Below are 12,566 nucleotides of genomic sequence, written 5' to 3'. Positions count from 1 at the left end.
TTTATTATTGCCATCGGTGTCCCAAAGGACACGCACCATTTGATTCGCATTAAAACTTTGAAGATAATATACTAATGATAGATCTCATGAGACTAAAACTAGGCCTAGGTGATCTGATTTTTACAGTCAGTTTGATTGTATCATGATGGATGTCCAATATTAGCCGTTGAATAGAAGTGCCGGTTCATTTTAGGAGGTTAGTGTTGAATAGGAGGAAACATCTAGGCCTCGACTAACTTTAGTGTAGTGATAATTGCACGATAAGGTAGAAAAAATATTGTGTTAGAAATGTAGTTTTTAAATAGATTTTCACTGATGCTAACACAAAGACGTTGACTCCTCGCCTCGTTAGTGCCTCAGTGTATGAAAGAGCGATTATAGTTTGAAATGGTATCAATGACGTAATTGTATAATCGGGTTGTTGTTATCGATTAGTATTGCTATTTACATGTTTGTTTGGGAATGTTGGGTAATGTGGCATTATTAACATAACTTGGAACATATCTTCATAACCGTAGCTTATCAATAAAAGTTGCTCTGAATTTAAACCTTCCACCGATTCCTCCCAGTAAAATGTGTTTGCTTTCGTTTTATAGGGGGCGTATCACCCAGAACTGAAGGTGTACAAACCCGATGACGTCAGCCGTGTGATTTTGTATGCAAGACTGAGGGGAATCCGTGTTATTCCTGAATTCGATACACCCGGTCACATGGAATCTTGGGGGCGGTCTCATCCTGAGATCATAACAATGTGCTATGAAAATGGACAACCATTTGGTCGTCTGGGAACAATCAATCCTATAAAGAATGAGTCGTATCGATTCGTGGAAAATCTATTTCGAGAAGTTATTGATGTTTTCCAAGATGAGTTTGTTCATCTTGGAGCAGATGAAGTGACGTATGATTGTTGGTAAAGAAATGTTGTCATCTGTTTATTGACAAAATGCATAATATACACCATTCAATAATTACAAATAAAACTATACTATACAAACGGAGGTTACCACGATTCTTCAGTATAGAATAACAATGAATACACGTTTTACTACACAGGGCAAGTAATCCGGAAATACAAGAATGGATGACGGATAGAGGTTGGGATGGAGACTACAGTACACTCGAGGAATTTTATCAAACACAACTGTTTCAAATCATCACTGATTTAAAGGCTAAATATATTATATGGCAAGATCCCATTGACAACAACGTCACTGTAAGTATCATCATGATATCTATACGTATTTTTGTTATCGACAGTGTGTGGCTATTTTACACGTATTTCATTCATCATGCCAGACCCAATTTGTTATCTGTTTTGAATTAGTCCATAAAGTTCTAGACAGCGATTCGGCAAAATGTTGGTAAAATTGTAAAAACAATTAGGCACATATGGCGTGTCATACGTCTTGAGCTAGCGGGAGGTTTCTTGTATAAGATACTACAGCATAAAAAAGACGAGATACTTAGAGCAAGTCTACTGTGTGATATGCCCTTTTATATTCAACAGAATTTGTAGATTGTATTTTCTACATCTCGTTTACTCGGTCGAGTTCGGGTTTCCTCGGTCGAGTTCGGGTTTCCTCGGTCGAGTTCGGGTTTCCTCGGTCGAGTTCGGGTTTCCTCGGTCGAGTTCGGGTTTCCAGACATGAACCTAATCCTCTAGCTCAGATTTGTTCCAACATGGCATCTTCTTCTTCTGTAATATAGCACTAAGCCAAAATGTGTTCCTCTATCTCCTCCTAAACCCCACACCCGAAACCAGCGCCGTTTAATTCCCTTTTATCCATAGAACGGACAATTTGTCTGAAGAATGTGTTTTTTAGACCAATTTCTTTGCAACTGCCGTTCAAGAATCCTCGCCCCCTCCCCCTTTCCCCCTGTCACAAAATTGAAAGAGGAGGTGTAGAGATCGATATAACATTCGACACAGTGTATCCGAAAAGCCATTAGAACTTCTGTACGGAAAAAACGTCCAACCTTCTAAAAATCTGGGCACTGTTGACATTTAACAATTTGCAATAATAATCCTTAGCGAATGAAAGTATGTTAGCCCAATTATCTTTATAATATTATTACAAGTTATTTTACCGAGCTTCCGAACTACCGAGCTACCGAACCGATCCGAATTGCGGAAAGTAATCTAGTCACCAACGGCAATCGGGATGGTGTTCTTAAGCCGCGACGACGCATCAACATTGCACTCTTACCGACCTTGACATTGCGCCTAACTTATTATTTTAAAATGTCTTAACATTTCTGAAAATGGTACTTTGAAAACATGGATTAGAATGTAACACCAAATCAATACATGACACCTGTATTTGCGTCATATGTACGTTCTTACAATGTTACAGATAGCTGATTTTAAGATCAACTAAATCTATCTTCTTATGTCTTAAACCGATGCTATAACTTTCCCTGCACATTAATTGCATTGTATGTGTCGAAGATATCATCATTCGTAATTCAAGTTAAATCGAGAACAATAAATCTATTATATCACTAGGGGTAAGGTTTGTTTTTTACGACATAGAGATTTATTAAGAACATTAATTTTAGATATAGAAAAGACATGTAATTTATATATTAACTTGTTGAGTTAAGAGGTCAACGTACGCTTCGTTTTAATCATTACTATTATACTATATACCATGCGCAAAATATAAGTTGGATGGGTCGGGGTGGCGTGGAAGGCCTTATTTCATCGTGTATACAGAAAATTGATAATATCCACTTAGTTATATCCATAATTACCATTGAAATGTTACTCTTTTCACTTTAATAACCCCAGTACTACATATTTCGAAAGAGTATGGGGTTATCCCCGGTGTTCTGGTCCATTCTATCGTCCATTATATTGTCCATTCTATCGTTTTGGACAGAAGTATGGGCGCGGCGTTTGGTGGCAGCACTCGACATACCCTTTGGGGAGAAGAAAACTGTGGTATGTGTCGTCCACACAATTCAGCCCAGTCTCTGTTCCCGCATTTACATTACAGCCAAACATAACACATTCTTTAAAAACGAATAACAGAACATGAATTAATGTATATATTTATTTAAGAAAAGATGATAATATGATATAGGCCTATCTGTATTTAGGTAAACCCTGACACAATCGTACAAGTTTGGAAAGACCCATCTCTTGATCCAATTCTACCACCTTATAGAGAAGGCCTAGAAAAGGTAACTAAGCTTGGTCTGAAAACAATACTGTCTGCACCATGGTATCTTAACTACATCAGTTATGGACCTGACTGGAAGAAGTTTTATGAAACCGAGCCTGAGGATTTCCAAGGTGCGTATATCGACATGGGGTGGGATGGAACGCTCTCTTACACGTGTCTATTTTACAGTTTCAAACAATGCGCTGACTATCTGAACACACTGTATATACACTGCGAAATTCTGTATCTAGAAACGTATATTTCTTTATCTAGAGCTAATTTTCATTAATTTTTTATTTATTTATTTATTTGACACAAGCGGTCAATGGGTTCAGTCAGCAACAAACCTCCATAAGCGTCCCCAACCTTCTAAACAATGAAAAAAAAGATAGAACATCAAAGAAAGTGAGAACTAATCTCCTTCTACACCCTGTAACGAATAATATGTTCATGTATCTTCCTTATAATTGTTCGAATACCTTAAAATTGTAAAATATACATACAGTATCTTACATTTGATAAATATAATATACTAATATTATAATTATGATAACGAGGAAAATGTTTAAATAAATCGTAGGAACTGAAGAACAAAAAAAACTTTTGATTGGTGGAGAGGCATGTATGTGGGCGGAGTATGTTGATGGTGGCAACATCATTGCAAGAATATGGTACGTATTCATTTTAATGATGACACTAACTAAAAATGAAAACAACTAAACAAAATATACAAGCAGCAAACTATATAGACAACAAATGCATCACTAATACCATTGACAAGAAACACATGCTATTATAATCTTTTTAATTTCACGACGCGACGTTGTAAATACATTGTCTAAAGCTCTGTCTAACTAGTTTGACAAAAAAGTGTGATGTGCCCAAATATGGTAGTGATAAACCCAAATATGGTAGTCATGTGACATCATCATGTCCATATATAGGCACATCACCTTTTTTGTCACATAAAGTTTGATAGTGTAGACAGGGCTTAATGTTCAGCCAAAGCAAGATTTCCGAACGTAGCTCTACAAGTTTAATACGGCATAGGCCTATTTAAACCTTTTTTGTGATAATAAACATTGGTATCCATAAATATCCAACTGTCTATAGCTTTCACTCTAAACAGCCAACACATTACTAAACATCGGTTATTATTAAGTTAACAAATATAGTTGTTTTGTTTTAATCGTGCCATTCTGAAAGGTATCATTTAAATATAAATTTGCATACAAATGAACACACACTAGAACAATGATCGTTTGGTATGTGTGTTCAATCATAACACATTGGAACTAACTTGAAATGTTCGCGTGACTATATTGTGATCCAATTTACATAAACACTGCTTTGAACTCTAAAACAACGAAGTAGTAGTGGAGTTACCCATGACGTAAATACCGTATTGAATGTAGAACAACATTTGGAGCTATATTCTTGCATAAATAGACGTAAATACATGGATATTATAATATATTAATTTGAGCTATTCGGACCATCATAATCTAATTTTTAGGCCCAGGGCAGCTGCAGTTGCGGAACGACTATGGAGTGCCAAAGATGTAAGGGATATAGACATGGCAAATGTTCGACTTGACCAACAACGATGCCGTATGGTTAGGTTAGTACCTTATGCAATATTTCTTAATTTATGTTATTATTAATAACAATATCACACCAACAAGAATCTATTTTTAGTAATCTTTGTCTGTACGTTGTTTCGGACGATGAATCTTCGATGAAAAAAAAGTCGCGTAAATTGTTTGAATTCAATAAAACACCTATTTCGCAATAATGTGTATAGACGGAACGGGTTATAATAATGTTCGTACCATGCAGTTGTGTTTTTCTTTCTCTTTATTTAAATAATAATTGTTTTCAGCAATAGTCAACAATAACCATTTCAATGTTCAACAACGCCCTCTAGAATACTTATGTAACGCACTTAAGCCGATTTTCCACTAGGCGAATTTGTTCGCGCGAATCGTGCATGCGTACGTAGAGAGGGATTTATAAGATGGAAACAAGAATACGCATGCGTGTAAGCTGACAAATTCGCCTAGTGGAAAATCGGCTTTACTCTCTTGCATTATCAACATTAAGACCGCGTATAAATTTACTTACGTATGTATAGGCTAATTAACAAAACTTACTTTGTCTTTGCAAAAGACACACAAATAAGTAATTACATTTTTAATTAAGTTTTTATGTAAATACTTCTCATTAATCACATAACGCCTCGAGCTAATTATTGCAAAAGTATCAATCAATCATTACTACAATGAAGGGGAGTTGATAATGTTATATTATGCATGTAAATTACATGTTTAAAGAGAAAATTTAGTTTCTAATTTCGAGATTTAGTCCCCAAACTCTACGAACTTCGAAGTACTGTAATGCTAGATTTCATGCTTTTCTTGTCAATCTTTAGTAGATTTTCTATCCTTTGCACCTTTTGATAATGTCCCCTAAAGGCTTTTCTTAACATTTACCATTAGGTAGATAAACTTCGTAATATGTCTATTAATAGCTGCCTTATTTTACCCCAGAGTAGCAGGATTCATTTTTTTAACAATCTAAGTACCCAAGCTTATTACGTTTAATGAGTGGGTATCAATAAGCAACATTGCCGTTTTCTTTCACAGACGAGGTATCAACGCTGAACCCATTGCACCAGGTTACTGTGGAAGATACGAGTATGCAATGGATGACCCTTGGGGTAGTGATCAAACAAATGCATCAGTCATAAACAATCAGGCAAAAATAATTACAATCGTAGCGTCTATTATTTGCTTGTTGAAAGTTCTGTAGTACGCGACTACTTAATAAACACATTGGAATCATATTGCGGACACTAATTATGTAATATAAATAGGCCGTATGCTAATATTAATCCAATGGGTATTGCACAATAATCGATAATGCCAAACGTTATTAATTTTTGTCGAGAGAGAGATAGACTGATCATAACGATGTTGATTTAAATACGATCACAAAAATGCTGTTAATATAGCTTAGAAATATTGTATATCAAAATTGTAAAACAAGTTAGTCCACAACCCCCACAATCACTTATATTATTGAAATGTGTCTATCTTTGTGGAATCGTGGATACACCACGTGCATTAAATTTAGATACAATTAGTGTTAATCATTAGTTTCTTCTCATGACAGATTTGGATCTAAATTAGAATCTATTTTGTTATTGTTTTTTGATATCGATAATTTTGTATTTATCTTAGTTTGGATGTTGATCTAAATTTGAACATAATTAGATTAATAAATGAAAAGGTCAGTACATTTCAGCTGTTCACACACATGAAAACACATATTATATTGAAAGATGATTTCATCGAGTCCTGGAATGTAAATCGCCTGACACAACTTGGTAGTAGGGAGACATTACCCTAGGCCCTCGGTTTTCAACAGTCGACCCCCTGGGCCAAGATCCGGCCGAGTGTATTTTATTATTCTTATATTCCTCATTATTACATTGCTAGAAATAAAATAATAAAAGTATGGTTAAAAAGTGGTTAATGTTCATGAGTCGAGTTTTTTACCCTACATACATGCCCCGCAAGATAATTTAAATGTCAATAAGGCCCACACTAGAAAACTGTTGATAACCGTTGCCTTAGGCCCTCACCATGGCATGTGGCTTTCTTATATCAATCTATAAAACCGCAATATTATCATGGACCATATATTTCCATGACATAATATAATTCACAATTATGTAGTTAGGTCTAAGCGAGTTTCCTTAATGTGTTAGATATCTAGCTTTACAAAACATCAACAGATTTGTTTGTTCTTGGATATGACACTCAAAAAATAAATTTAAGGTTACGATTTGGTTTTGTCTTTGTCTTTTTGTTCTGTATCACTCTGGATGCTTCCCATGTTACGTAATTGATGTATTTTTATTTTTAATTAATTAATTATAAACGAAGAAATAACGGAATACAACAAACCATCTGAATTGTATTTTTGCCACGAAACAAAAATTACACGCTTAATTTCAAAAACCATATCCTTCATATTGTATTAAATCAAATCGGCATTTTTATGCACGATTTCTTCCGTCTTATTTAGAATTCCAATTTACATTGAATTAAATGATGTTAGAATGTGATCGTACCTTGATTTGGGCGTATGATTGGAAGAGCTTTAATAAAATGGTTATTGTTAATTATGGTAAATGTAATTGATTTCTTAATATATTTTACCGGAGCATTTGATTTGTGTTTTCCATTTAAAGCCCTTGTTAATTTCCCAGTTTCTACACACACGGTAGTACATAGTACATGGACCATATCCAATTTTCGGTTTCGTTGGTTTCAATTCATTTGTTTGCATGCTTCCATCAGCCTCCACATGCACTGACAATATCAAGGGCATACAACGTCTACCTCTATACTCGATAATGGCGAAAATTGTCACTTTTTGTCCGTTTTCTATACTGTTGTGTAGCATGATGATATTCGACGTTTTTTTTATTATCTCGTAATCCTTTGGATTTCCACTGTTTTCTATTTTTGATATATGATTTTTGATGGAATGAACGGATAGAGTAGACTAATTGTATTGTCAAAATGCAGTGTGTCCGTGTGTCAGAAATGCCAATGACCTTCGTGTCATCCAATTGCTTGACATTATTATCACTAATATAATATAATATGATAATATAATTGCACTGATTCTATTAGATCGTGATTATATTAATATATGCTCCATCGATCTCAACTTAGAAAGCGATCAATAACGCAATGAATTGAGTTACCATTAGGTCTATCATTAATTTTCAATTAACTATTAGTTGTCTATTTCATTATATTATCATTTCTTCGTTATTGTAATCCTTTAAAACACTGAAACTACTAATTCGATTACATACAAGTTATTCATCAATCTATTAAGTTTAATGTTCGTTTTAAGACTCTTTCATGTTGTCTTTCAGCCATTAGTGTATTATGTTATTCCCTTCTTTCCCTTTTCCTTCTCGTTTTTAAATCTCCTAATTTCATGATCATCATTTTCTTTATACCGTTCCCGTTTGAATTAGTCATATAAAGTAAATGTTAAAGTACTGTATCCAATGTTCTTTCTTTGTAGTCATTTATTGCAAACAAAAAGTTAACATGGCATCGCCTTATACTGTGGTTCGATTTAAGATCACTTTTGTGAAAAGAGGATGAATAATGAGGAGGATGGTATTAATAAGTAAATAATGTATTCAAGGAATTGCGCAACTTCACAGAACATGATACTAGTGTTACGATCCTATGATGCAAGGAAAGCCCCAAAAGGCCGCTTTCGGGTATCGGCACCGCTATTTAACGCCCATGAGACGCATTGATCGTAATAATTATTCAGAAATGAAGACCACAACGTAAATGCAAATGCAATTCTAATCGTCCTCAAGCCTAACTAAAAACCCTCTGCGCATACCCAGTTCAGCACGCCGGATGATGATCCCTTAATCTTAATATAGTGTATGAAGTTCTTTATACGGGACCAACGGCTTTACATCCCATCCGAAGACGAGAAAATGAGCGCATGTGTGTGTCTATATACAACACCCAATATGCCACGTCTCTCAACGGATAACCACGATACATTTCAGAAACCATCGAAATGAGAGGATAGCAATATGCATTGTAGACTTGGAAGGCTTCATTGATTTGATTCTGGGTTACATAACCCTTGTCGTCGTCACTGTGTCTATACTATACACTATAAAACAGAATTACCTGTAGCAAAACTATTTGTATACTACATTTTGGACAAATTTATATTCAATTCAGTACATATAAACGCAATAAATTTTTTCATTATTCTACAACACGTGTCTAATGTTATTGATGACAGTCTCTTTATTGTTCAAAATATGATTTTAAATTAAATCGCTGTAGTTTATTAATTTTATACGGGCTTTATATTGCTATTAGAAACGAGACGAGGCGCCTATCGGAGTTAAGGTATGATTGACAGTGTGGCACAGCTATTATAATTCGTAACTTTTTTTTTTATCTATCATGACATCTTTGAAATTATATTCGTTATGCAGTTCTGACATGTTCGTAGTGATAAATGTATTGTTTATGAATCTTGTTTTATAATGATATATAACAATAAAATTATATAAATGAATATAAACAATTATAAACGTTTCAATAGTATTTTCGTATGTTACTGTTGATATCATTTTGATATACAATAGGCTGGGTTTTTTGTCCATTGGCAATGCGGGAACTCCCATTACACGAACATAATATTAGCGCAAGGAACAAGATCCATAATTTCAAACCGTATAACAAAAGAAAAAAGAAAATTAAACAAACAACAGCGTACAGCGGAGACAACTTAGATTCCTCGGCCTTGTAATGAGAAGAGAGCAATTATTAGAAGAGCTGTGTTTTAACAGGAAAAATGATTGAAATTGGGAAAAGCAGAGAGGACGTCCAAAGCAAAAATACAAAAAGAGAATTTTAATGGACAATAATCAAGTATAGAAATATTACACAACACAAAAAACAAATGGAGCAACATGGTCGTCAACGGCACAAGAACGGCACCACGATGATGATGATGATGATGATGATGATGATGATGATGATAAATGAAGATGGACTATGATGACGAAAGTTTACATCGTACTGTATAATGATGCATCATTATTTATTAAAATCTGTTGAGAACGACAATTATCCACAGTGTTAGTGCACTTTCTATGGATCACAATTAATTGCATGTTTTATTAGTGTATGAGGAAATCAATAACCAATTTAATATGATTGTGTGTCCCGTAGCAAACATGCCGTGGTCTTTTAACAGTTTATAAAATATCATGAATAACGCCTACATTTATTTCCATCTTCGCCTGTAACTTCGGTCTCATTAAACCATAGTTAATGCATTCATTAATTTTGTGATGATAAGTTGGTATAACAACAGTTGGGAATATACCTGCCCAGTTACGCCATTACGATCGTATATTTCAGTATTCATCTCGCTTTGTATGCTTACATTCGTCATGCTTTCCGGTAATTGCCGGTTGCTGTACTTTGCCACAATATTGAACTTTTGTAAGTGTTTGTAACGTTTTCAAGCTCACATGTAGGCCTACAGTTTAAACTAGGCCTAGGCCTACAAAAATGTTTTCTTAGCAACATTCACTTTTAAGCCACTGAAATTCTTGAGTGAACTTGAGTCTTATGGCGTGCAATTCTTTATGTTAGCATTGTAGACAATACCAACCATTACTTTACGCTGAATTTTACAACATGTTCATCAATGTGAGTGTCACCATCACAGGGTTGTTTGTTGACATTTTAGTATTCGGTATTATGCCTATGGTTATATTGCCTTTATTGACATAATATACACTAGTTGGACATAAGTGAACTTTATGTGACTTTAACTGTCCATGACGAGTTAGTAAGTGTCTACGATGTAGTATTGATTATTTTTCTGTTGTACGTATTATCTATTATTAGTTTCTGTTTTCATTATTAACTGTCGGTACGTATTTTTCTACTTATTTTTTGCTAAACATCAGCATTTGAATTTAACTCATAAAGATAACAAATACATCAAGGTTAAATCAAAGCTTATTTGTCATTAGAAAAACATGTGAGTTGAAGATGTATAATCACATTGATCATCTTTTAAGTTTGAGTCGTGTACCTTACACCTCATTTGTCACACACATACGTAATTATGAAAACGTTGACGACTTAAAAATGTACGTACAAAACAACGATTAAGTTATACAATTGAAAACAGTGTGAAAAGAAGGCTATTAAGTATCTATATATAAATTTATTATGAAAAATGTCAGTAAACAAAAACATCGGATAACAATGGTGTGTAATAGTTAGTAGGATCTCTAATTGGAAACTCGCATGCTATGACCTCGTTTTGGGTTGGGTTGTTCTGTGTCTTGACATTCTGGCGAGGAGCTTCTTCTTTCTTGCTCAACACATATGTGCCTCTATACTAGAACGGATGGGTTTGATTTCTTTCTGCACCTGGTGTTGCTGGATGCGTCTCGACAATCTGGTCTTCTTTCTTGCTCAACGCATATGTGCCTCACTAGAACGGATGGGCTTGATCTCGTTCTGCATCTGGTGTTGCTGGATGCGTCTTGACATTCTAGCGAGGAGTTTCTTCTTTCTTTCTCAACACATATGTGCCTCTATACAATAGAACGGGTGGGTTTGATCTCTTTCTGCATCTGGTGTTGTTGGATGTGTGTTGACATTCTACCGAGGAGTTCCTTCTTTCTTGCTCAACACATAGGTGCCTCTATTCTAGAACGAATGGGGTTGATCTCGTTCTGCATCTGGTGTTGTTGGATGCGTCTTGACATACATCTGGTGTTTCTCCTTTTGTGGCCAAAATAATCAGTACAATCATACGGTATTTTGGAACAATGAGTTCGCTCTCGTTCTGTGTTGTGTGTTGTATTTAATTTTAAATAATCAAAAAGCCATGTATTGTAGTTCGTCTGTACTTCTTGATTACATTAAAGTGAACATGATGAATTATTACTAGTGGCTATTAATTATGTGCGTATGAACTTAAAAGGATTTAATATAGATTTGAATATATCTTAAATTGTAGCGTCGGCGTAATGGTGGGCTTGAATAAACTATTAAAAAACAACATTGCTAATGCAATTTGCTTTTTATTAAAACATTTTTTGACATTCAGATTAATAACATCAGATACCGTAGCTTATAGAAACTAAATGCACGCATGCTATTTAACGTGAAATCTTACCCTGGTCTGCAGTGTAAATTGTATAAACAATAGAGAGGTTTCGCAATCTTACGAATACGATAACGAAAACAGATACGTCACGCACACGTATTCGTTTTCGTAAGCCAGTAAAAATCTGTTTCGCATGGCAACGAAATATTGAGAGCGCCGTCTAAAATATGACTGCGGTAAATTTGAGTGAAGCGCGGGTACGTGTTGCTTGGTGCTTGGCTGCCTAGGCCTAGCGTAACATCAAAGCGAGTGAGGACTTTAAAAACTGCTATTTATCAAAATTGACCTAGCATTTTAGTAAATTACTTTAGTAAATTACTTTCAATAAATCTATAATTATATTATAATCATGAATCGTTCCTGATTCAAATGCAAAATGTGCAAATAGATCAAAAACTATACTCGTTTTGTAGTTACGAATATGACTGGTGATATTCGTCAACACGAATACGCTTTACGAATATGAAATGGGGATCAGCTCAAAAGTTTCACAAATGTATGACGTATCCGTTTTCGTTATCGTATTCGTAAGGTTGCGAAACCTCCCTATTAACTCAAATTTGAGCACGCGATTGCAGCCATGTATATGGCCATGTTTTATTAGTTATCCGCTTGGTATACCAA

The 12,566-nt window shown here is 34.8% G+C and overlaps 1 protein-coding gene across 2 annotated transcripts in view; it reads left to right on the top strand.

Annotated features, from left to right (window-relative positions):
• The window catches only part of LOC144845080 (beta-hexosaminidase subunit alpha-like), a 69,506-nt gene that overhangs the window by 4,289 nt on the left and 52,651 nt on the right, over positions 1-12,566 (top strand). Inside the window, exons 6-11 of one of the 2 annotated variants that reach the window (XM_078702220.1) lie at positions 597-910; positions 1,054-1,213; positions 3,103-3,298; positions 3,748-3,838; positions 4,684-4,788; positions 5,813-7,016. In XM_078702220.1, coding sequence (XP_078558346.1) covers positions 597-910; positions 1,054-1,213; positions 3,103-3,298; positions 3,748-3,838; positions 4,684-4,788; positions 5,813-5,978 — 1,032 coding nt within the window. In that variant the 3' untranslated portion in view covers positions 5,979-7,016. Of the gene's footprint in view, positions 1-596; positions 911-1,053; positions 1,214-3,102; positions 3,299-3,747; positions 3,839-4,683; positions 4,789-5,812; positions 7,017-12,566 lie in introns of those variants that run through there. The other variant, XM_078702221.1, reaches the window with a different exon arrangement.

The sequence above is a fragment of the Antedon bifida genome, chromosome 6 (assembly GCF_963402885.1).
Source record: "Antedon bifida chromosome 6, ecAntBifi1.1, whole genome shotgun sequence".
In the NCBI taxonomy this organism is placed as follows: domain Eukaryota; kingdom Metazoa; phylum Echinodermata; class Crinoidea; order Comatulida; family Antedonidae; genus Antedon; species Antedon bifida.
Note: the sequence above shows the minus strand (reverse complement) of the source record. Positions and strands in the feature narration are given on the sequence as shown.